The sequence below is a fragment of the Panthera leo genome, chromosome A3, assembly GCF_018350215.1.
Source record: "Panthera leo isolate Ple1 chromosome A3, P.leo_Ple1_pat1.1, whole genome shotgun sequence".
NCBI classification, from domain to species: Eukaryota; Metazoa; Chordata; class Mammalia; order Carnivora; family Felidae; genus Panthera; species Panthera leo.
In genome coordinates this window covers 128,230,720-128,258,332 of record NC_056681.1, presented here as the reverse complement: position 1 = coordinate 128,258,332, position 27,613 = coordinate 128,230,720, and the positions used below count along the sequence as shown (strand labels likewise).

The window sequence follows — 27,613 nt, the reverse complement described above, 5'->3', positions numbered from 1 at the left end:
CAAGTTGAGATTTGTACTTTCTATACAAAGTGCATATTAGATACAAGGGTTATTACTAAAATGATTAATAGTGGCGTGGGCCCCCTCAGCAAAATAATAATTCATTTGGTAAAGACTAGAAAGCTATAAAACTTTGTGAAGCTTCACTGAACAGAAATGGGTATGAAAACATACCTATTTTTATCAAAACACGTATTAAAGGCAAGTTCCAGCTCTGAGGTGCACTCCAAAAAGTCATCCTGAAGAGTCCTGAGTTACTAAAGCATTTTTGCTGCATTTTCAAGGAAGAGCACAACCGAAGGTTTCTAAATGTGCTGATCACCACCAACACGGTAACAGCACTACTCGTACTACTGTTAGCATACCCCCGATGATCGGCAACATTCATCGAGCTCTAACTATGGACTAGACAGGATGAAATGCATTTAACACACAACCCTCATTTAGTCCCGCCAATCTACTGTAGTTGGTGATATGATCTTCCTCATGTCACAGTGGGAAAACTGAGGCCTGGCTTAACTTGTCCGTCCTCATAAAACTAGTAAATGACAATCAGAACCCCAAATGTGGACGGACTTCCAGCTCGCACACTAGACTACCTGTAGAAAGGGCCCAGGGGCTCCAGTGTAGCCCCCAGCCACAAATCCATTCTCTTGTCACCACTGCCTTGCTCCACACCTATGAGTCACCAGGCAAGATCTGTAGGTGGCAGGTAGGGGTCATTTGAGCCTTCCCGAAATTTAACTTTAGACAACCCAGTAAGGACCAGTTGTATGCATATTTAAACTACAAAATAAAACCAAACTCAATACGAGTAGATTACTGATATGATAAAGCTAGCTTCTACCAAATACGGCTAGACCTTAGGTCTGATCACCAACACTTATGTAAAAACAAAACGCAAAAACCTTCCTTCTACTCTCTCATTTCCTTACAGAATGTTTCAACAAACCAAGTTATTTTAAAATAAATTTTAGGAGTTTAACATGCTTGCTATAAAAATACTCTAAGTTCTTTATCCTGCTTCAAATAACAGCATTTCAGAGACAAGATCTCCTCCTCAACCAGAATATAAATTTCTTGAGGGCAGAACGTTTGTTTATTTTGTCCACTGCCTCAATAACTAAAATAGTGCCTGGCATTTAGCAGGCTCTAAAATAATATGTCAAATGAATTATTCAATAACAGCACAAAGATTTCTTAAGTGAGGACTGTATCTCATCTATAGTCAATTCTTTCATGAAAGTGCTCTCTTGAGTATCACAGAAATTCAAAATTGGAATAAAGCAATGAAGGGGCACAATCTAGTCATAAACATAGATATGCCAAGGAAGTGTGTGTGTTTGTGTGTGTTTATGTGTGTATGGAGTCTGCAGAGCTGCGAGGGAGAACACGAATGCTTTCCTGTAGAGCCCACGACCCTGATGACACAGCGAGCCATGCCAGTGACGGCTCACATCTCATCTAGGCAGCTGGCTGGACATGTCGTGTTCTAGGGCGGCGGGGGGGGGGGGGGGGGGGGGAGAAAACTTCAGAATACCTATTTCTCTAAATCTCACCATTCTTCACACTTGAAAATAACTGCTTATACCATTACTTTTGTTAACATGCCCAAGTTTTAGCTACTTATTCTTTCATAAAGTAAGTGGAGCAATAGCATGTCATTAATTCTGTTCACACTGAAGATAGGAATCATGTGAATCAATCTGTAAATGGGGTTGGTGACACTGTGGTTCAAGAAAACCCAGAAAACAGTTGTAGGAAGTTGAGTGACTTGCAAAAGTTACACTTTAAATCTCAAGTCCCATCAACACAGAACGTGTACATACACTTGATTTCATCTTGGTCTTTTATTGTTTCCACTTGGCCTAAGACATCTTAAAACCTAACATGTATCATCCCCCACTAAAAAAAGGAAGACCGTGGTAAACTTAAACGACCTCTTTACAAAGTAATGGCTGCTTAATTTTAAGATTCTTTATATGAGAACTCGGCTCATTGTTTTATTCCAAACAATAAACATGCTGGTTTCATCTGAAGGTAACATTTATTTGTCAGCAGGAAAGGAATGAGTATTGCAAGTTCTATTATGTCCGACTATTCTCTCACCAGTGATTTCCCACACTAAATATAAATGTTTTATTTCAAAGAAATTTTATGAAGAATAAACTTACAAAAAGTTCTTTTGTTTGTATTCCATGACTTGGAAACAAAAGGATAAATAGACTGCATGTTACTACTAATTGCTACCTTTTATGCAATGGTTTTAATATGTGGAGTTAAATTTATTTCTATTATTTAGCACAGAAGAAAATGTTCTGGTAAATAAAGGACAAAAAATAATAATTTGAGCCCACATATATAACTACTCTGTGGTTACCATCACTGAACAAATCAAACTGGTCTGAAACTCAATGGGAAACCAATCAAAAAGCTAGTTATCATTCAGAATGCCAAGTTGCAAAAATGCTATCTAAAGGCATCATTCAGAGTTCTCTTCTGGAACAACAGGATTCAGTTTCATTAATAAATGACTTAGAAGATCCAGCAGATTAAAGAGCTATCTTGAAACTTCCCAGTATTCTTGGATGTTAGCAATGTGTGAGAGAGACCACAGTGAAAACACCACCACTCCAGGACTTGGACTCTCCCCCTGTCCCCACCAGCTATACCCCTGGGACCCACCTGTGTACTCTATTTGTTAAATACTGTAATATTATCTGCCCCAAATGAAGACAAAACTAGACAAACATTCTTGAACTGTAATCCATTATAATTAGGAGAATGCTCTCCAAAGTCTAACCTCTGTGACAGAACGCCACCCTGCACAGCTGTGAGGTCTTGATCAAGTTATTCAACCTGCCTGTGCCTCAATTTCCCCATGAGTGAAATAGAATAATAGTATTAGACTCACTTGGGTTTGGGAAGAATCAAATTAGTACATCTAGAGACTTTAGAGTAGTACCTGGTATATAAAAAGTGTCCAACCATTAAAAAAAGCATCATTATTCCCAACACCAGCAAGGTTTTCATGGGCAGTGAAGTACAAGATCTATGTAACTGGGTGACGTTTCAAGATCTACCTGATGATGAGTAGTAACACCACATAAATAACATCAATGATTATACTGACAAATACCTAACAAGTGCAATAAAGTCTGCGGACACCGGCCTCCATAGATGGCACCTGGCCAACGCAATGTGCAGTGATAAGAAGTGATGAGCTGATCGATGAGGCAGAAATGAGCAACAATAACCAAAAGGCATCATCTTTCTCCCAAATGCTTAACGCAAAGTTTGAAGATAAATTTTTTACCACAGGCAAAGGGTGGCTTGATTATTTCTGAGGAGAACTGGTCTGTAAAATCACTGACACTTAAGGGAAAGCCACAAACTCCAAAGCACGAAACTGTCAGAAAGGTTAAGAAAGGCTACTCTTGGGGCGCCTGGGTGGCTCGGTCGGTTAAGCGGCCGACTTCAGCTCAGGTCATGATTTCACGGTCCGTGAGTTCGAGCCCAGTGTCGGGCTCTGTGCTGACAGCTCAGAGCCTGGAGCCTGTTTCAGATTCTGTGTCTCTCTCTCTCTGACCCTCCCCCGTTCATGCTCTGTCTCTCTCTATCTCAAAAATCAATAAACATTAAAAAAAAAAAAAAAAGGCTACTCTTCACAGAGATGTTTGCTGTCAATAAAACAAGGGGCGACAGAAGAGAGAGGTCAGTGATAGGAAAACTATCCCCTACACCACCACCTCCGTCACCTGTCCCTTGGACAGAGGGCCCTGATTTTGAGGAAGAGGCACTCAAGGTCCCCGAACAACGAATACTCATGTTTGCTATAAGGAAAGTTACTAGGAGAAAAAAAGGCATTCTCAAACCCAACTTCAATGGCATATATTTCACTAAGAATAAGCTAAAACAGACAACATTAAAAAAAAAAATCCCCCAAACAAAACATTTATGTAGTAATTTTTACATTCAGCATTTGGTGCTACACACAACCAATATTTATAAATGTTTCTATTTTTTTATTTTTATGATGATTTTCATATTTATATTTATAATATTGCACCTATCGGAAATAAGTGCTCAACCTAAAACTGGTAAGTTATGACTTTCATTTGTAGCATAAACTCAACTATAGTTTCAGCACTGCCAGGATTTCATGCAGTAAGGGGAGAACCTATATCACATGTGATGATACCGAAAGATCTGAGGTCTAAGAGCCAACTAAGGATTGATGAGGACGATCCTCATCCCGGGGAGACCCAAAACTACACATGTCAACTACCATCAGGGAAGTAACACAAGAGAAATCCAATTTCACTCCCTGTTCTGTTACTTAGACTGACATAAAACCAGTAGAGAGAATAAAAGCAAAACTCTCCTTTCACATTACTTGAAGATAACAAGACCCTGACAAATCTCCTTTGGTCTATTAATTAAACCAGAAAAACCTTCCAGGACAAAGATAGAAGTATATGACATCTGAATTTATCAACTACAAAACTAAAGAAATGTACCAAAATGTTTATGAATTGTATCACCGTATATTACAAGCTCTGACCTTTGTAAGGTTTTGGTGCTAAGAGACTTTGAACAAAAGGATTAGAGAGGAAAAGAATTTTTTTATCTTCCTTTTATTCATATAACCAAATAAAATGGCAAAATAATGCCTGTGCAGATCCCAAGCCACAGGAAGTGTAATTTCCCCACTGACACCCTTCAAGATCGTGCATAGTCCTACCTCTAGACCTACATTGAATGGACATTTCAGACATAATGCTTACTATGTATGAGCACAAATACAAAGTTCTAAGCAATTATACATATTCATGAATACATGAAGTCAACAGTCTCAAGAGACAGACATTATCTTTGCCCTTTTACAGGAGAGAAAACAGTGGCACAGAGATGTTTACTAAGGTGCAAAGTCACACAACTAACAGTTGCAGCTGGATTTGAACCCAACAGCCTGGTTCCAGAGCCTGCGTTCTCATGCACTAGGATATCCTACCCATCTGACTCCCACCTGTTCCAGCTCAAATCCCCGCCTCTCACGGATGTTCTCAGACCATCCCAGGCCAGATTGCTTTCTTCCTAAATTCTCACTATTAATAACTAGACAATTCATCTGGCATTTACTCCTATTTAACCTTATGATAATATACAGGTGGTACCTTCTTCTCTGATTTTCCTGGAGTACTTCTCTATTATGTTCTTAAGTTCCTAGTATATATTTTGTTTCCCCATTAAAAGTAAATATTCCAGGGGAACCCCGGGTGGCTCAGTCAGTTAAGTGTCCGACTTCAGCTCAGGTCGTGGTCTCACAGTTTCCAAGTTCGTGCCCCACAATGGGCTGTCTGCTGTCAGTGCAGAGCCGGCTTCAGGTCCTCTTTGTCTCCCTCTCTCTCTCTGCCCCTCCCCCACTCACTCACTCTCTCAAAAATAAATTTAAAAAATTTTAATGTAAATATTCCATTCTTGTAAGTACTCCTTCGCATCCATCACAACTCCTAGTAGTAATATAGGCATAGTATTACATGAATAATAATTTATAAACGCATTATTTCATTTCCTCCTCAAACACCCCATAAGCTACATATTACAATTATAAATTTGCAGAAAAGTAAACTACATGGACTCAAAAATCTTCACTGACTTACTGAGTGAATGCATAAATGATTTATCAGTAGGAACGGATCCAGTGATGTTATCTTAATTCTAAAATCGGAGCTCTCAAAAACAAACAACAACAACAACAACAACAAAAACCCTTAAGAACTGGAAAGGTAAGATTTAGTCAAAATACAAAACTTAGTCTGAACCACATGAAAAATTGCTCAATATCACTAATCATCAGGGATATGCAAATCAAAACCACAATGAGATATCACCTTACATGTGTCAGAATGGCTAGACTCAAAAAGACAAGCAATAACAAGTGTTGGCAAGGATGGGGAGAAAAAAGACCCTTCTTCATGCACTGTTGGTGGGAATGCAAATCAGGCGTAGTCAATGTGGATTACACTATGGAGGTTCCTCAAAACTATATGATCCGGTAATTCCATTACTGCAAATTTACACAAAGAAAATGAAAACACTAATTTGAAAGGATATGTGCACCCTTATGCTTACTGCAGCATTATTTACAATAGCTAAGATACAGAAGCAACCCAAGGGTCCATCAATAGATAAACGGATAAAGAAGACTGTACACACACACACACACACGAATATTACTCAGCCATTAAAAAAGGTTGAGATCTTGACATTTGTGACAGCACGGATGGGCCTAGAGGGTTTTGTGCTCAGTGAAGTAAGTGAGACGGAGAAAGATAAATGCCATATGATTTCACTTATATGTGGAATCTGAAAAACAAAACAAATGAATACACAAAGGAAAAGTAGAAACAGACCCATAAATACAGAGAATTGATGGCTACCAGAGGGGAGGTGGGTGGGGGATGGGCAAAATGGGTGAAGGGGAGTAGGAGATCCAGACTTCCAGATGCGGAGTGAATCAGTCACGGGAATAAAGGCACAGCACAGGGAATATAGTCCATGGTATTGTAACAGTGCTGTATGGGGACAGACGATAAGCACACTGCAGTGAGCACAGCATAATGTATAAATGTGTCAAATCACTATGTTGTGAAACTAATTTGACATTGAAACTAATCTGACCCACAGCGTGTGTCAACTATATTTCAACTTAAAAAAGGAAAAAAATTAATCTGACCAATAAATGAAATCTATAAAAGTCAATTAAGACGACATAGCTAGGACTGATTCCTTTACAGCATACACCTCACTGCTACTCAGATTATCTGTACACATGGGTTTCAGGGTAGGGGCACTTTACACCCTCAGTACCTCACTTACAGAAAAATCTCAGCAAAGTGATTCAATCAAGCAATTAGCAATGTTTCACAAGGGAAGCACTGTGTTACTCTAACTCTTGAAAAACTCTTCAAAAAAAAAAAAAAAAAGAAAAATTTACACTTCGGAAGCCAAGTTGTATACAGTGGCAACAGGAAGAAAAAAATGTAGATTGATATTTAAAGACTCATAAAAATTATAAATTCAGCACTTTAACCTGATCTGAATGGATAGAAAAGTAGTCTTGGTCCACGGAATGCATATTTACAATGTTGTCTTTAATTGGGCCAATCAATGCAGTGATCATTAGAAGAGAAAAAAAACTGAAACCTTCTGTGATGTTCCCAGATCAAGCCTCCCTGACTTTCTTCCGTAAGACTAAGCTTTGTATGTATTCCCGTTACTGCTGTCATTGCACAGAATTACAGATAGATGGTTCCACTTGGAATGGTTCAATTTATAATTATTTTACTCTACGATGGTGTGAAAGGGATATGCACTTGGTAGAAGCTGTACTTTGGATTTTGAAGTCGGGTCTTTTCCTGGGCTAGGGCCATGCGGTAATGGTCCTCTCTCATGATCCTGGATGGCGGCAGGGAGCCACAGCTCCCAGTCCACCAAGCGATCACGGAGGATAAACCACCAATTTACTTACAACCCTTCTGTAATCATGTGACCATTCTGTTTTTCACTTTCAGTACGGTAGTCAATAAATTACATGAGGAGGCTCACCACTTTATCATAAGACAGTCCTGTGTTAGATGATTCTGCTCAATTGGAGGCTAGCATTAAGTGTTATGAACATGCTTAAGGAAGGCTAATGTGAGCTATGATGTTCAGTAGGTTAGGTGTATTAAATGCATTTTTGACTTAGTATTTTCAGCAATGGGTTTATCGAGATATAGCCTCATCATAAGTAAGATATGCACAATTATTTACTTGTGTCTTGCTCCTTCACTAAACTATAAGTTCTTTCCAAGTGTTAGTCATTTTTATATTCTTAGTACAATACTTGGCATTCACGGAAAGCTCACTAAATACTTAATGGATGGATAGATGGACAAACTGAAGGACCAACGGACGAATTTGAATAAATAAGTAAACAAAAACAACCACTGAACTACAGGGGTATTTACAGCTTAAGATCATTATGCTTGCTCTGTGGCTAAAGATTTAGACAATGTACTTTAGTGTTCTTTCAAATGTTTCTGATTTAAGATTTCTGCAATGGACTGTACAAATTCCTATTGTATATCGTGCCCTCAGGAACACTGTAATACTATAAATTGCAGGTGACTCTGGGCCTATGTGTATGAGTACGCATAAGCACAGAGATGTGAAATGTCCTAAGCTTTAGACAAAGAAGCACAAAGGTGGTTTGCCTTAAGATGTTGCTGTACATCTGTCTATCCACAGCCTTTCCATCATGAGTTCTTTGGGTCTAGGCCAAATTACACTGCAGACTGATTTACAGTCGCATCTAAAGAAATGAGAACCCCAGAAATGAAGAGGGAGAGGCTCTCGTGTCAATTGCACAGGCTGTGGTTAGAAGACAATGGTCCAGGTACTGTAGTGCAAGTAATTCTAATACATCTCTACTGCTGATGAAGTTCAAAGTTAAACTAGAGATTGTAGGAAGAGAAAGAAAGCAACGTGTTGGAGAATTCGGAGGAAATGGCATTTCTTTTTTAAGTTTTATTTATTTATTTTATTTTTTTATTTTTTTTAACATTTATTTATTTTTGAGACAGAGAGAGAACATGAACAGGGGAGGGTCAGAGAAAGAGGGAGACACACAGAATCTGAAACAGGCTCCAGGCTCCGAGCTGTCAGCACAGAGCCCGACGCAGGGCTTGAACCCACGGACTGCGAGATCATGACCTGAGCCGAAGTCAGACGCTCAACCGACTGAGCCACCCAGGCGCCCCTTATTTATTTACTTTGAGAGAGTAAGTGAGCACGTGAGAGCGAGGGAGGCGCAGAGAGAGAGGAGAGGGAGAAAATCCCAAGCATGCTCCGCGTGTTGTCAGCACGGAGCCCAATGCGGGGCTTGAACCCACAAACTGCCAAGACTGTTACCTGAGCCGAAATCAAGAGTTGGTGGCTTAACTGACTGAGCCACCCAGCAGCCCCGGTCTTATATTTTTTAATATAGATTCCTACTACTTAATAAGTACTCATTCACCCAATCGGAAACAAGAAGTACAGGAAGAGGCAAGGGAGTTGACCCTGGAATAAAAACAGGCTCCAAGTTATTCACTAACAAAAAATATCAAATAAATAGCCCTATACCTGTATTGCTAGGTCATTTTCTATAATTTTCAGATTAAGGAAACCCATTACAGATTAATTTAACCCATCGTAAATTAAGAAATCCTTTTGGACCAACTTCACAGAGAAGCTAACTTTAGAGCACACACACACAGTGTGACTAAATAAAAGTGCATTATGGGAAAGGACAAAGTATGTTCCATAACAACTGGGATAGGAACTCAACTAGTGAGATGAACAAACCCACATGTCCAGCATCCAATCAAAAATGCCAGATATGTAAAAAAGCAGGAAATTATGGCCTGTAACCAGGACAATTACCAATTTATTTAAAACACCAATATACCATGTGGTAGACATAAAGAATTTTTTAAAAATCCAAATCATACTCCAAGGAATGAAAATTCAGCAGCAGAGATGAAAAATGCACTGATAGCATTAATAGCAGACATTGCAGAAGCAACCTATTTACAAAGACATAGTAATAGAAACTATTCAAAATGAAATGCAGAAAAACACCGAAAAAAAAAAAAATGAATTGTAAGACAAGATCAAGTGGCCAGCACACATGGAAGTGGTGGCCCAGAAAAGAGGGTGTGTTTTAAGGAGGGGAGGTGGAGTGAGAAACAGTATCTGAAGAAGTACTAAGCACGTAACTCCTAAATTGGGTGTAGATCCAAGAAAACTCAATCAGGAGCAATGAGAATAAACACGATGAAAACCACGTCAAGGAGCATCATAATCAAACAGCTCAAAACGAGTTATGAAGAAAATCTTAAAAGCACCCAAAGAAAATAAGACCCATGCTGTAAAAATGCACAGTTAAGAATGACAACCGACCTCATGAAGGACAACGGGAGATGACAGTGCAAGGAAACCCTTGAAAGACTAACAGGAGAAAAGTGACAGCCTCGAATCCCACACCCAGCAAAAGCATTTTCCAAAACAAAGGCAAAAGAAAGACTTCCTTGGGCATACAAAAGCCGAGAACGCATCACCAGCAGATTAGCCCTGCAAGAGATGCCAAACAGAGTCTTTCAGACCGAACAAAATTGATACCAGATAGAAATTTGGATCTACTAAAAGCAATGAAGAGCAGCAGAACAGTAAATACATGTGCAAATATAAAACACATTTTTAATTTTTTATATTTCATTCTTATTTTATTTCTTAATGTTTATCTTTGAGAGAGAGTGAGTGAGCAAGCATGCTAGCAGGGCAGGGGCAAAGAGAGAGGGAGACACAGAATCCCAAGCAAGCTCCAGGCTCTGAGCTGTCAGCACAGAGCCCGACGTGGAGCTCGAGCTCATGAACCTCAATATCATGACCGGAACTGAAGTCAGATGCTTAGCCAACTGAGCCACCCAGGCACCCCTTAGTTGTTTTTTTTTTTTTTAATTTATCCATTTATTTTGAGAGACAGAGAAAGAGAGAAAGAAAGAGAGAAAGAGGAGGGGGAGGAGCAGAGAGAGAGAGTGACAGAGAATCCCAAGCACACGCCACATTGGCAGCACACAGCCCAACGTGGGGCTCCAACCCAAGAATCATGAGATCATGACCTGAGCCAAAACCAAGAGTCAAATGCTTAATTGACTGAAGAACCCAGGAGCCCCCATTTTTACTCATTAAAGCAAAAATGATAAAAAAGGTATAGTTCATAACATATATAAAAGTTAAATATATGACAACAGTTATTCAAAAGCCAGCAGGGAGAAAATGGAAAAATACTGTGGTAAGGTTCTCATCTTATACTTGAAGTTCTATTATACTATTTGACAGTAGACTATCATAACTACAGAAGTGTAAACACTACAGCAATCACCAAAAAAGAAAGTATAGCTAATAACCCAATAAGGGAGATTAAATGGAATTCTAAAAAGAACCAGTTCAAAAGAAAGCAGGAGGGGTGCCTGGGTGGCTCAGTCGGTTAAGCGTCAGACTTCAGCTCAGGTCATGATTTCACGGTTCGGGAGTTCGGGCCCCACATCAGAGTCTCTGCTGTCAGCACAGAGCTGGCTGCAGGTCCTCTGCCCCCCCTCTCTCTCTGCCCCTTCCACACTGGTTGTCTCTATCACAAAATAAATAAATAAATAAACTTAAAACGGGCAGGAAAAGAGAAAAAGGCAAGCAAAGAAAAAATGGAACAAGTGGTAAACCGATACCAAAGTGTTAGCTTTAAACTGAACCATACTGAACTATGCATTATATATAAACAGCCAAAGCATGACCATCAAAAGGCAGAGATTCCCCGATTAGATAAAACAGCAAGATTCAATTATAGTCGACCCTTGAACAACGCCGGTTCAAACTACGTGGGCACACTTATATAGATTTTTTCTGATAAATACAATCTAGTCCTATAACTATTTTCTCTGAGGATTTTTAAAATAACATTTTCTCTCCATAGCTTACCCTATTATAAGAATACGGTATATAATATAGACAACATACAATGTGTGTTAATTGATTGTTTTTGTTATTGGTAAGTGCTCCACTCAACAGTAGACTATGAGTAGTTAAGTTTGGAGGGAATCAAAATTTAAATGTGGATTTTTTTTTTTTTACCATACGGGGTGTCAGTGCCCCTAACACCCACATTGTTCAAGGGTCAACTGTATATTCTGTCCATAAGAAACACACTTTAAATATAAAAGAACGAAAATATCAATGTACATCCAGCATTAGAAAGGTATTCAATCTGAAGGACATCAGAAATCTCATCTCTGGTGCTCGCTTTGTGACACATATACTGCAATCGGGACGATACAGAGAAGATCAGCATGGCCGCTTCACAAGAATGACGCCCAAACTCATGAAGCGGTCTGTTTTTTCCAACAAGATATAAAAAGAAAAAAAAAAGAAGAAGAAGAAATCGGATCTCTGTTGAGAGGGGAGAACAGTGCTTACAAGCCACTCCGTTTCTTTCACAGATGAAACTAGGCTGTGACGTCAGGAGTCAGGACAAGCGGTCCTCTCGGATGAGAGGACTGCAAGATGGTAACAGGAGAGGGGGTAAGAGATGATGATAACGTCTTTCTTGGTCTCATCCAAATATCCAGCAAATTGTGCACTTACGATTTGTTCGTTTTCCTGTATGTATCATTCAATCAAAAATGAAATTAAAACCTTTAACTGCATTGGAAATAAGGTTCGCTAAGCAACTTCTGGAGTGATCATTTGGAAACTCGGGTACCTGATACGAGGATAAGGGGTCCTGTCCCAGAGGAGCAATCCCAGCATCAGTGTCATCAGGGAGGAATACTCCCTGTTATACACATTCTGTTTATTCATCAGTGCACTAGAAGCTGAAAGATATCCGTAACTAACATTCTTATCGACATGTACCCAAAACACCGGTACGGCTGCTGTCACTGTTACTCCTTTATCCTCTGCTACTACAATCACTGCTGTATGCTGAACGCCAGGGACATGCCAGCAACAGTGACAGACGACAGCTCTCTTCGATGACTTAACCATCACAATACCTCCACAAAGTCCCCATTCCACACCTGAAGAAACTGATGCGTGTCAGTGCCATGTCACGTGACATTTACATATGTCATGGAGTTTTTCTCCTACAGTCATTACAAATAGTAGCTAAACTTTTAGGATTAAAAATGGAGTACACATGGAGGTCAAAACATTTCTTAAAATAATGCATACACTTTGTGTATGAAATATGAATTTGATTCTTAATAGAATTTTTCTTATTACAAATACAATATTTAAACAGGCTTGCCTATATCAGAAATTGGGAAAGTGTCTCACAGGGTTATTTATATGTTAATTAAATATAGTGTGATAAAGAGATTCACTGCTGTTACAGACAAGTATTTACATATTAATGAAATCTTGACTGGAAAAGACATTGTGTGATCAAGAAGAATTATAGGGACTATTTCCCTAAGGTAATTCAACCATTCAGAAGATGTTATAATCTACTTAAGGATCACATGTACTGAATTATTGGTCAGGAGACTTAAACTTTGGAGGAAAATGAATAATGAAAGAAAAATCTCATCTCCATGAAAAGAGTATCATTACCACTAGCTAATGCTGAATTTAGTAACAGATTTTTAGGAGAATGTATTAGTTTAAAAAAAAAAGTGCCCCCTCAAAAAGATCTTAATTTCAAATAAATCAGAAACTTTAACTGTATTAAGCCATATTAAAAACATTGGACAATGTTACATATACATATGTAAAATGATAATGCAATTAAAATTATTTTTAAAATAATTCCCTATTTCAGCATATATTTCAACTAATGCCTTTCAAATTTTCTGCCTGAAGGCAGGAATAGCAATCCCTTCTCTGCTTATCCCATAAACATGCTGTGAGAATTACATGTGAAACGTAAAACTGGTTTGTAAATTAAAAAAAAAAAAAGAGTCCCATGCTCCAAACAGGAAATGAACAAATCAGTACACCTTTATTTCTTTAGTACTTCTCAGAGTACCAAATACACAACAAGTATCAACACACTATCCAAGGCCCATACAAATTCCTCTGAAATAAGATTCACTTCTACCTTCTTAATCAAGGAAATTGTCCTAAATCCATTTTGTGGTTTTAAATAATCAGAAAGACAAAAACTAATGGAGTCAAGATCTAACGTGCCCACAGTGCCAGGAGACATGCAAACCAATTGCCCCACTTCCAGCCCCAGACCCTATTCCCAGACAGTTGAGGTGACGAGCCTTTCCTTTCTGATCCAAACGCCAAGTTATCCTTGGATCCAGAAAGTGCCAACATATCCAACATTTGTAGAGGACTCTATATTCTTCTGTACTGACAGTCACCACAGAAGACCAGATACTTATTCTAAGCCTAAATACAACCCAATGTATTGTTCTTTGTTCACAGCAGTTCAGAAATAAACTGTACATACGGGAATTGAATTCTGATTAGGTAACTAATCAACTTTTCAATGTGAAAGGGAAAAGAAACACTTTTATTTTTCTCTTGAGAATCAAACAAATGAATGCAATGCCCCAATTTTTTCCATAATTATTTCATCATCCAGGCTACAGTTTAGATAATATTTCCATTACAACAACAAAAATATGGTGGGAATGACCAATAGAATGACCAACAGAAACCACTTTTTAAAAATTTCAGAGGAGAAAAAATAAACCTTTACGAACAAGAGCAAGCTACATAAAAACATAAAAAGAGATTCCTGATTGTTTTACTGGAAATCCTCTGCATTAATTCATTTCAACTAACAAATTAATTGGCAACATCTTTTGTACCCTGTGACTAAACAGTATAACACAGGTAAAGACTCAGGTAAAGACTGGGTAGGTAAAACAACTTCATGTTAAATATTCAGATGACTCTTTCCTCTTTGAACTTCCCAATATCAAAATCACACTCAACTTTCAAGATCTAGAGAAAACCTTCCCTCTTCCAAGAAGGCTTTCCTTCCAATAATAAGAGAATATTATGAGCAATTATATGCCAATAAGTTGGGCAATCTGGAAGAAATGGACAAAGTCCTAGAAACATGTAAACTACCAAAACTGAAACAGGAAGAAACAGAAAATTTGAACAGATGGATAACCAGTAAAGCAATTGAATGAGGAATCAAAAATCTCCCAAAAAACAAGAATCCAGGGCTGGATGGCTTTCCAGGGGAATTCTACCAAACATTTAAAGAAGAGTTAACACCTACTCTTTTGAAGATATTCCAAAAAATAGAAATGGAAGGAAAACGTCCAAACTCGTTCTACAAGGCCAGCATTACAGCATTACCTTGATTGCAAAACCCAAGACCCCACTAAAAATGAGATCTATAGACCAACTTCCCTGATGAACACGGATGCAAAAATTCTCAGCAACATACTAGCCAACCAGATTCAACAACACATTAAAAGAATTATTCACTACAATCAAGTGGGATTTATACCTGGCAGGGCTGGTTCAATATCCGCAAAAAAATGTGACACATCACATCAATAAAAGAAAGCATAAGAACCACATGATCCTCTCAATAGATGCAGAGAAAGCATTTGACAAAACATGGCATCCTTTCTTGATAAAAACCCTCAAGAAAATAGAAATAGAAGGATCATACCTCAAGATCATAAAAGCCATATATGAAAAACCCACCGCTAACATGACAGGGATGTCCACTCTCAACAATGTTATTCAACATAGTGTTGGAAGTCTTAGCCTCACCAATCAGACAACACCAAGCAACAAAAAGCATCCAAATCAGCAAAGCAGAAGTCAAACTTTTACTCTTCACAGATGACATAATAATCCACGGGGAAAACTCAAAAGACTCCACCAAAAACTGTTCGAACTGATCCATGAATTCAGCAAAGTTGTAGGACATAAAATCAATGTACAGATATTGGTTGCGTTTCTATACACCAATAATGAAGTGGCCGAAAGAGAAATCAAGGAATCAATTCCATTTACAATTGCACCAAAAACCATTAAATACCTAGGAATAAACCTAACCAAAGAGGTGAAAAATCTATATGCTGAAAACTATAGAAAACTTATGAAAGAAACTGAAGACGACACAAAAAAAATGGAAAAATACCCCATGCTCATGGATTGGAAGAACAAATGTTATTAAAATGTCGATACTACCCAAAGCAATCTACATATTCAATGCAATCCCTATCAAAATAACACCAACATTCTTCACAGAGCTAGAACAAACAATCCTAAAATTTGTATGGAACCAAAAAAGATCCCAAAAAGCCAAAGCAATCCTGAAAAAGAAAACCAAAGCTGGAGGCATCCCAGTTCTGGACTTCAAGATGTATTACAAAGCTGTAATTATGAAGACAGTTTTATGTGAAGACACAAAAACAGACAGATCAATGGAAAAGAACAGAGAACCCAGAAATGGACCCACAAACCTCTGGCCATCTAATCTTTGACAAAGCAGGAAAGAATATCCAGTGGAATAAAGACAGTCTCTTCAGCAAATGGTGCTGGGAAAACTGGACAGAAATATGCAGAAAAATGAACCTGGACCACTTTCTTACACCATACACAAAAATAAACTCAAAATGGATGAAAGTCCTAAACTTAAGACAGGAAGCCATCAAAATCCTAAAGGAGAAAACAGGCAAAAACTTCTTTGACCTTAGCCGCAGCAACATCTTACTCAACATGTCTCCGGAGGCCAGGGAAACAAAAGCAGAAATGAACTATTAGGACCTCATCAAGATAAAAAGCTTCTGCACAACAAGGGAAACAAAAACAAAATTGAACTATTAGGACTTCATCAAAATAAAAAGCTTCTGCACAGCAAAGGACACAATCAGCAAAACTAAAAGGCAACCAACAGAATGGGAGAAGATATTTGCAAATGACATATCAGATAAAGGGTTAGTATCCAAAATCTATAAAGAACTTACCAAACTCAACACCCAAAATACAAATAATCCAGTGAAGAAATGGGCAAAAGACATGAAGAGACACTTTTCCAAAGAAGACATCCAGATGGTTAAGAGACACATGAGAAAATGTTCAACATCATTCATCATCAGGAAAATACAAATCAAAACCACAATGAGATACCACCTCACACCAGTCAGAATGGCTAAAATTAGCCACTCAGGCAATGACAGATGTCGGCGAGGATATGGAGAAAGAGGAATCCTTTTGCGCTGCTGGTGGGAATGCAAACTAGTGCAGCCACTCTGGAAAACAGTATGGAAGTTCCTCAAGTAATTAAAAACAGAACTACCCTATGACCCAGCAATTGCACTACGAGGTATTTATCCAAAGACTACAGGTGTGCTGTTTTGAAGGGGCACATGCACCCCAATGTGCATAGCAGCGCTATCGATGACAGCCGAAGTATGGAAAGAGCCCAAATGTCCACTGACAGATCAATGGACAAAGAAGATGTGGTATATATATATACATATGAAATCTTGCCATTTGCAACAACGTGGATGGAACTAGAGCGTATCATGGTCACTATCAAATTGGTCAGAGAAAGACAAGTATCATATGACTTCACTCATACGTGGAATTTAAGATACAAAACAGATGAACGTAAGGGAAGGGAAGCAAAAATAATATAAAAGCAGGAATGGGGACAAACCATAAGAGACTCTTAGATACTGAGAACAAACTGAGGGTTGCTAGAGGGGGTATCGGCGGTGGGTGGGCTAAATGGGCAAGGGGCATTAAGGAGGACACTTCTTGAGATGAGCACTGGGCATTATATGTAAAGGATGAATCACTGGATTCTACTCCTGAAATCATTATTGCACTATATGCTAACTAACTTGGATGTATATTAAAAATAAATATTTTTAAATATTAATTAATTAATTTAAAAAAGTAAACTTCTGCCTAATCTTTCAGTTGTGAAGAATGGAAATAATGTCATCTGATCTCTTTAAGGACAAATTACTAATCATTTAAGTTATAAGGCAAATCAATTTGACCTAAATCAAATCTGTCCTACTTGGAATTTTAATAAAATGCATATTGATGTTTTGCTATTTTAGGACCTAATTTTTATGTTATTGTAATTACAGAAAAAGGCTCCATGTGTGGCTATTCAAACACAAGTGTTAGAAGATATATTAGATACATCTTAGATATATTCCAAGTTCCCTTCAGTTTGCACACCCTATTTATCACCAAGAGATGGAGAAGAGGCTCTCCACAGCAAGTCCAGCAATAATGGTAATGTAACCTTGCATCTCAAACTAGAGTTAGTTCGTCCTCATCCTAGTCTTTGTTTGAGAAGTACTTTCGCAGCATAAACAGAAACATGACCCAGAGATGGCAAGCCACTCTAAGCCCTATTTAATTGTAATATTAATTTCACTGAAAGTATAGGAGTATGCCTTGAGGATATTATGCTAAGTGAAATAAAAGAATCATAAAAAGACAAGTACTGCATGACTCCACTTTTATGAGGCACCCAAGAGTAAGCAACTTCACACAGACACTGAGCAGAATGCTGGTGGTCAGGGGCTGGGTTGGGCAGAAAATGAGAGTTGTTTAACGGGTGCAGAGTTTCATGAGGGTAAAAAGAGTTCTGGAAATTGGTTGAACAAGGTGAACAGACCTACTATGGAAATGTATGCTGAAAAATGGTTAAAATGGTAAATCTGATGTTGTATGTTTTTTTACAATTAAAAATTTTTTCTTGAAAAATAAAACAAAAGCCTTATAATGGTCAAATGGTCTTAAAAGTCCCTGCACTTAACAAAGCCAAAAATATGCAAAGCTCAAAATACGATTTACAAATGCAAGACAGATCTAGTCATTCTGAATCGGACTAATGAAGAACACAATCGGTCTATCATCATGCTGCGTTACCAAGTGGGGCAGAGAGCACCAGAAAGGGATTCAGGCCTAGGAAAAGCAGGAATGACTCAGGGTTCGCAAGGGAATAAAATGTCAGGGACAAACACGAGTTAAAGTACGCGCGGCACAAAAAGATCCCAGGTCTGCAGGTCACAGGAAGAATGCTTCTGCCCATTAGGTGCTCGTACAACTTATGCTGTTTTTGCAAAGTGGCTCCAAAGGAATGCAGGCGAAAGTGGTTTCCAATTTCTATGCTCTAGAAAAAGAGCAGTTTCTAAATAGCCAGGTATATACTGACATGGGATGCGGCTGACCTCCTAGATGATCTAAATAGCTGATCACTTCACATCTTTTAGCCAGCCCCTTTGGATGTTAGCCTTAACGGTACGTCACATAAATTGCTGTGGAACTAAAGGCAGACAATGATTAGAAGTCAACAAATAATTCTTACAATCACAAATTCAGAAAAGAAATTAGAAACGTCAACACATTTTTTATGGTTCACACAAGTACAATCTATCCACATGTTATAGCACACTTTCGCGGTCCAACCTCCAATCGCCAAATAATTAACAAAACTCAGATAATTATAAGCAAACTAACTGCCAAGTTACCACAGTAACAGCTCGTCTAGGAGACAAATGTAGTGTGCCGGATAGCTGGATAGTCTACTTCCATCAACAGAGTTCTACCACTTACAATTATAAAATAGTTTAAATACAGTAGTATCCCCAAATACACTAAATAATGGAATCTTTCCTTCCTGATTCTGGAAATAACCCAGGAATATAAATATGAATATCAATTTTCATTATCTAGCAAATACATGTGTCAAAGAATTTCCTGACTGACAGATGTTGAACGAAGTTTATTTCCACATATTAAAAGCAAATGAAATCTTAATGCAACGTGGTATCCTGGATTGGATTCGAAAACAGAAAAAGCGTATTAGTAGAAAAACTAATTATAGCCAAATAAATCTGTCATTTAGTTAGCAGTATCGTGCAGTCGGTTCTGCTATCCTGTTTTGAAGATGCAAATTTGTTCCAGTGATAGATATGAGGGAACAACTTGGGCATAACACAAGTTTTGCGTTTGCCGATGCCAAATTTCATCCCCGAGAAACACTAGGTGCACACAGAAAACCGAACCCAGCCATGTCAGGCTACGCGTGCAGAGACGCCCGGACAGTCACCAGCAACCTCGGATCACACACTACATTAGGAAGCCCCCGTCCACATCTGGCGACACCACTTGCCACCAGACTTCCAACCACCCTCTTCCTCCACTTCCCAGTGACGCAGGACCTGCAACTCTCCCGACACCCACTTCCACGTGCAGAGTCCTGCTGAGGTCTTTTTCAACATAAGCGCCGTATTTTAGTATTTGTGTGCCTATTAACCCTTTAACACATGTAAACAGTGTTAGTTAGGACTTCCATTTAGGTTCCTTTTTTTCTCCGAACAAAGTGTTTGAGTCCTGGACCGCTAATCCCACTGTTCCCATAAGCCCTGTGGTTTTCACTGCAGGATCCCACACAGTCAGTGATTTTAGGAATGTATAGGTCATGTTATAGCAGAACTGACTATTCCAGTGATAAGTTCTCAGTTTTGACAAATGTGCTATGATTATATAGGAGAAAAGGGAAGCTAAGTGAAGGGTATCCAGAACTCCCTGTATTTTCAACTTTTCTGGAATTATAAAAATATGCCAATAAGTTTAAAACAGGAAGCACGTGAGGTATACAAGGCCAAGGTGCTAATATAGGATTCTACCCTGACAATAGTTGCTAACACTTAAGTAGCATTTATTTGGTGCCAAGCAATGCATAAGCTCATTAAACATTCTCACAACGCTGAGGACAATTCACGTCCATTTTACAGGTGAGAAGACCAAAGTGCATTTAAGAAAGTTATCCAAAGACATGAACTAGGCACTCGGGCTCTAATAGCAAAGCTCCTACCCCTCTTCTGCTACGCTACTTCAACAGACAACCGTTCAAAATACCACTTTTTAAACTAGGTTACTTCCACCATTCTGGAAAAGATTCTACACTAGGGAAAGAGGCATAAAATGAAAAATCTAAATAATCTTTCTAAAACATGCCACAAGTATCAAAAATCCCCAAAATAAACAAGAATTTCTTTTATAAAAATCTCTATTAACACATATTGTGGGAGCTAATGAAGACAGTAAGAAATGTCACCTTTGTACTTTCATACAGTCAAGTACACTATAAAGTGGAAACATTTTATAGCAATAGACAGCTATAGGATAGACAGCTAATAAAAGGATGTGGCATCTATGATGGAAAACGTAATTTCAAAGTTTAACAAAACCTGGTCGCATTTCATCATCGTCAAACACACATGACAATTTAAGAATGACAATATAAAACAGAAGAATACCACATGCCACAGAAGTTTCCCAGCAATCATAATCATCAAATTTGGTTAAATCAAAACTGGTTAACCAAACTTTGGTTAAATGTCAAAGCAAAAGTTCTGCCTACTGGATTTCAACACAGGGTAGGTAACAGGTCAATTTGCTGGCATAACCTACTATCACTTTCCAAAATATTACACAGCTTGAACTCTAAAATGCAAAACGCTACCTACCCTCCCATGTACATTCTACACAGGAGAACAAGACACGAGGTCCTTCCCTTACGGATTTGATATTCAAATATTCATTCATTCATTCAACAAGTATTTACTGAGTACCTACAATGTGCCAGGCAATCTTCTAAGTGCAGGGCGGGTAAGGAAGGGAAAACACACAAAATCCCTGTCCTACTGGGGCTGCTGTTTTACTGGGGTGGGCAGGGGGCGGGGGGAACAAAATAAATGAGTAGAACACAAACTAAAGTAGGAGTGATAAATGCTAGGAAGAAACTAAAGCACGAAAGGAGGATTTAAAGTGAGGGTAAAATCGTAAACAGGATGGCCGAGGGAGATCAGATAAAGTGGAGAAGGCAAACGACCACATAATATGTTAGGTGTGAGTGCGATGGAGAAAAACCGGGTCGGGCAAAAGCTGTGGGAGGGAGCGGAGGCTACCTGCAGAGAGTGGTCAGAGAAGGGGTTTCTGAAGAGGGAGCCTTTGAGGGGAGACTCAGAAGGAAGTAGGAGGCCCAGTCACACGAAGATCTAGGAGAAGGGCACACCAGGCAGGAGGCACACTGGCCACAAAACCAACCCCACGGCCGAGGCAGGGTGGCAATTTAAGGGACAGTGAGAGGCTCGTGTAGGCAGGAGGGAGAAAACGGGGGACTGCATGCCCTTGCCCTGACAGCAAGCTGAAGACTGAGCAGAAGTTACACAGCCATTCTGCATTTTGGGAGCCACACATTTAGAGTTCAGCGACTTGTTTCAAAGCAATTTAACAGATTATCGAAAAGTCATTATTACTTGCAAAATACAAGTTGAGACAATGAAGGGCACTTTATAAAGCAGGATGAGCCGGGGGCTCTGTGGCTGAACAGTACATACAGCCAGGAAAAAAAAAGGCATGTGCACAGAAAGTTCTACAGTCCTTGAAGGCAGTAAATGAGGAAGTGGGAAGATCATGTTACTAGTTTTCAAACACTGCAACTGAGGGGGTTAAAAAAAAAAAAAAAAAAGGCAGAAAAAGCTTCAAATGTATCTAGAGTCTTTTCGGCTCATTTCTTGCTCAGTTTGAAAGCGTGATGCTGTAAGCAGGAATTTCTGTTGATATATAAAACATACCTGATTAGTCCTGTGGAAGAACAATATTTTACGTGCTTCGGAATCCCTCCCATAGTGCCAGGCACGGGGATGGTGTTCAGCAAACAGTGAGCGGGGAAGTAGAGGGGAACACTCATACTCCAACAAAACAGACACTTTGTGTTCATCTGACTTGAAAGTGATTTAAAAATAAACAAACACCAAGTATTCAAACAAGAATAAACTTCCTCAAAAAGGAAACAATTCCTATAACTAGATCTTCCTGATCCAGGCATCCCTTAGAGCAGAACTTCAAACAGGGTAGAAGAACAGGGCTTCACCCACAGGCTAAAGGAGCAACGAGTTGTGAAGGAAGGTGAATGAAGGCCGTGGGAGCCTTGGTGGAACGTTCACCAGGGCGCCTCCGTTGTCAAAGGTGAAGTATATTCTACCGCACTCCCGTCAGGACAGCTTTTGATCTCTTTTATAAACGGCCACAAGGCGGATCTACTTTATCCAGTCAGCAAACGTTTTCAGACACAGGTACAACCCTGGACCGCGAGGATCCAAAACCAAGTAAGAGACGGTCTGCGCCTTAAAGAGTTGGTTTCGGGCTTCGGGTTGGATATTTATGAAAGATGGAACAAGACGGAGAAGAGCAGAAATGAAAATGACTGAAATATATTGTAAAAGGGGTTATGCTACAAGACCAAACAAAACGATCAGAACACGGGAAAAGGAGGACGTTTATGGAAGAGGCTCCTAGAAGAGGCCCCGCCCTGCTGGATGTCCCACAAAATTACGAGGAGACACAGACACAGGTTACTGTTAAAACCTATTATTTTTCCTCATGTTTTCCACCTGGAGCAAAATATACTCAACATGACCTTGAGAAACAAAAATTAAGCAAAAAAAAAAAAAAAAAAAAAACTTTAACTAAATTCATTTTAAACACATGGAGAAAGTAAAGACTCATAAGAAACCAATCTTTTCAAAGTTTGTCTAAGCAACACATCCCAACACAATGATCCCACGTAACTTTATCTTCTGATTACCGCCCCCCAAAACACCACAGCACTACAATATGATATACCTAACGTATTTCTTGCAATTTAACTTGGTAACGGCAGCTCCAGTAAAGGAACCACGGGCATTCAGAGATAATCCAGCGCTGGGCATTTAAAACTATTTTGCAAACCAATTCTGAAATTTCAGAAAATCGTATGGTTAAGCAGACATCAGAAGACGACAACCATAAAGGAACTCAAATCACTTTAAAAATTTTTTTTGAAACAGTAGCCCCTCTTTACTTTTAAGGGATAGCCCTTTATGTATACTAACAATTTACAGTAGAAAAAAGTCATTTCTATTAATATTAGATCTATTTTTGCCAAGGGGCAGAAAATAAATTATATTCTAAAACACTTGTAAATATAAATTCACAAAATGCATTTTACATATCACTATACAGGGGTAAAAGAAATATGAAGATGAAAAGAGCACCTCAAGCTTCTTTTTGTTCACTTCTATCATCAAGACTTTTTTTTTTTTTAAGCTTTCAGAGAAAAGCAAACAAAAAAAAAAAAGAAAGAAAGAAAAGTTCATGTTCATTAAATTAAGGTCATCCTGTTACGCTAGATGCATTTTGGCTTTGAGATCATTTAAAAATAAAATAGAAATAATTTTATAATCAGAAAAAAGTTTAAGATTACATTAAAATTACTTTTGTTTAATACAGATTATTCAGCATGAGACAAAACACTTCTTATTTAGAAAGAAGATAAAATTCAGTAAACAAAGTCACATACCAAGCTTCAGGCAGCAAGACAGAATATTCATGTGGAGAAGTGGTCTCTGGGAAGTTGGAGAGAATCGCGAGGCGATGAGGAAGCAGGTCTGATCCATGATAAGTGAACAGAATTTCTAGGGCTTGTACATTACTTTCCTGTACAAACGGCAAGGGTTAAGTTTCCAATGTAAACCTCAGAAAAAAAGGAATGATTTTGTAGGACAACATCCAAAAACCTAAAATTAGCTCATTATGCAGTTCTGACATAAAAGGTACTTTGAAATATTTCCACTTCTTCCTAGTCTGCACCACGTATCTCAATCTAATGCTATGAAAATTACTTAGTTTTAAAACTCAGAATGATGAATAAACATTTTTAAAAATATAGGTCCAGGAGTGCCTGGGTGGCTCAGTCAGTTAAACACCCAATTCTGGCTCATGTCACGATCTCACGGCTCATGGGTTGAAGTCCCGCATCGGGCTCTATGCTGACAGCTCAGAACGTGGAGCCTGCTTCAGATTCTGTCTCCCTCTCTCTCTGCCCGCCCCCCCTGCCCGAGCCCGGCCCTCCCCCATTCATGCTCACTCTCTCTCTCTCTCTCAAAAATAAACATTAAAAAACTTTTTTTAAATATGGTTCCATTTTCTCTACATTAATACTACAACAAAAAATGAAATAATGGCAAATGCATGCAATAACATTAACCAAACGGCTCAGAGACTTGGAAAGTGTTAATAACCATAATTATTTTATTTACAAAAAAGAAATTACCCGAGCATAAGTTCTTGCTGAGAGAACAATATTCTGATTCCTGAACTTCTTAAAGAATTCAGCATCATATCTCTGTTCAGATGCATGAGGTACTCCCAGGATTTCCTGAGGGGAAAGAGCGACTTAATAATGAAAAGGCTTTTAAATATGGGTGACAAGAAAATATTAAAAAACCTTTACAACTCTGCCTCCCTAAATAAATAAGCCCTGAATTAATTAAACTATCAACTGTTAACTGAAGTAGTACATCTGCATTCTTGCCTTTATTCTGAAAATGGCTGTATTTATAAATGCTGTTAATATAAAGGAAAATTAAAAAGTAAATGAAATAGGCAGTAAAAAATTCATTAGAGTAGGACAACCAAAACCCACCACCTGCTAAAAACAAATAAGCAACCATTATACACAGCTGTGTGGGACAAGCACCTGTGTCTGTAGGGGAACTTTAGATTAACCTTACTGCTGCTGGTGATCTATACAAAATGCAGATGGAACCATTCGTTCGTTCCACAAATATTTATCGAGTGTCCACTAGGTGCCAGGGGCGCTGTGACAGGCAGCAGTGATACAACGAACAATACACTTCCCCTGCCCTCCAAATTGCTTAAAACCTAGTAGGGAAGACAAATGAGCAGCTAGGAACAGAGAAAGGGAAACACGCACACACACACAGGAAGGGTGCTATGAAACTAGTTTTGGGAGGACGGGGAAGGCTTCCCAGAAGTGGCACCGAAGCTGAGACGTAAAAGACAAACGGGAAGGAGTCAGCCAAGGAAACTGCAAGTGCAGATCTCCCCACTGCCACGTAGGACACAGGGCTCACATCTGCCATGTTTCACGCTGAACCCCAGATACCTAGCAGACTGCTTTCACATAATAACCGATAAATCATTTGTTGACTGAATCAATTTACTGAGGTAGGAAAGAGAGAAGAATGAGGAGGTGTGGAGGAGGTGAGGGAGGGAGGATGGAGGGTTGAGAAGGTCACTTGCAAACATGTTGGGTTTGGAACTTTAGCAAGTCTAAACGAAGCTTCCCAGAAGGCAAGTGGATGGATAGATCTGGAGTTCTGGGGTAAGGTATGCGTTATGTAGAGGGTGTATTGTAATTAATGCAAAAGTGACTGACTTTTGGGATGAGCACTGGGTGTTGTATGGAAACCAATTTGACAATAAACTTCATATATTGAAAAAAAAAACAAAAAAAACAAAAGTGACTATGATTTCGAGGGGGATTAAGTTGAACGAAAGCAGCCTTAAGGAGCAACATCATTTAAAGGATCGACCAAAAAAACCAAAAAGTAGAGTAGTGGGGGCGAGAGGAATCTGCACCCGAAAAGTAGACGGAGGAGCCAGAGAAGGAAGGGGGAGGGGCAAGAGTTTAACACATACTCATGGAAACCAAAAAAGCAAGCCAGCATTTCAAAAGTGTTCTCCGCTCCCCGACCTCATCCACAACAGTCATTTCCTTTATTCAGTTACACATCCTAGGACCGCCCTGGATCTTTCTTACCGAGAAGGAACTCTCTGGACGCCTCCACGTCAAGCACCAGACTCGTGAGCGACTGCTCCTTCCACCCACCCGGTCCCCGGCATTCCAGCAACTCCTCAGCCTCACTGACACATCCAATCCACCGACCCTAGGCTTTTTACCTGCTCTCTCTCCTCAAGGTCTCTTATCCCTTCTAACCAACTTAATCCCTGGCCCATCATTATACAGAGATTTTTTTAATCCCTTGCTTCTTTCCCTTTATCATATTCACCTGGCAAAACCTAATCCTCAGTCAAAGGCAACTATGAACCCTGATTACAAGTTACCCGAAGTCTCTGTAGAAATACTACAAAACCAAGCTGACAGTTCTCATTTCCAGATCTCAACACCGTTAGGGTCCCGATTCAAACGAACTACCTGTAAAAACATTCGTGAGGCAACCTGGGAAAATTGAATGTGAGGCGGATATCAAATGATGTTAGGGAATTACTACTCATTTTGTTAGAAATAATGCAGTGCTATTGTGGTTATTTTTTTAAAGTCTTTACCAATTACAGACACTACTTAAGTATTTACGGGCACGATGATAAGATGTCTAGGATTTGCTTTGAAATGACTAAGTGAAAGAAAAGGCAGGAGTGGAGAGTAAGATACAAGATTGGTAAAATGGTTGAAGCTGGGCAGTGAGTACATCCAGGCTCATTATACTCTTCTCTATATTTTCAAGAGGGTTTGAAATTTTATAAACTCAATTCAAACATGCTGTCCCACAATGCTACAACATTTCCCTAACAGGCTTTCTCTCCTATTCTGTTAAGAACTTTTCCACAATTCTTTCATTCTTTCCAAACCTCCATCACCTTATTCCCGTCTCCATTCTCGACTAAAAACTTGCTTCATATACTTTAACTGACACGATTAGATGGGAAAGCTCTCATTTTCCAACCCACTAACACTGTACACCTACCTGTACCGATACCAATAGGATTTTCCTTCTGTCAGTTACAACAGAAAAATTATATACATCTGCTCCCAAAACAGCCTCAAACCCCACTCAAGCTCCGGATCCCATTTCTCCTATTTCTACAATCATGCCATTATCCCTTCTTTCTTCTGTTCAGTAAATTCCTCCTCACCCTCCACTGGTTCATTCCCATTAGTATACGAACAATACGTCTTCTTCCTTCCATGAAAAAAATAATAACTTCTGATTTCATATACCCTGTAGCTACCCCCACCTTCTTGGCTCCCTTGAAACAAAATTTCTTGAAAGAGCTGCCCACAACTGTCTCCACTTACCCCCTTCCTGTTGTTTCCTAGACCCACTCAATCTCTAACAATTCAAGTTCTTACACAGCATGAAAGTCCTTTCATCATGTATCCAGAAGCTATTCTAACCACCCCTCCTCCTTTTGGTCTGTG

General features: G+C 39.0%; 1 protein-coding gene and 1 non-coding gene across 6 annotated transcripts in view; one reads left to right on the top strand and one right to left on the bottom strand.

Annotated features, from left to right (window-relative positions):
- NBAS (NBAS subunit of NRZ tethering complex) overlaps positions 1-27,613 on the bottom strand; it is a 329,015-nt gene that overhangs the window by 212,032 nt on the left and 89,370 nt on the right. For all 5 annotated transcript variants that reach the window (XM_042933639.1, XM_042933641.1, XM_042933640.1 and 2 more), the window contains 2 exons: positions 24,701-24,805; positions 23,948-24,084 (listed from right to left, as the gene is read on the bottom strand). In XM_042933639.1, coding sequence (XP_042789573.1) covers positions 23,948-24,084; positions 24,701-24,805 — 242 coding nt within the window. The remainder of the gene's footprint in view (positions 1-23,947; positions 24,085-24,700; positions 24,806-27,613) is intronic.
- Positions 11,877-11,982, top strand: LOC122216703. The gene has a single exon (XR_006201058.1). It is a non-coding gene; the product is annotated as a U6 spliceosomal RNA (small nuclear RNA).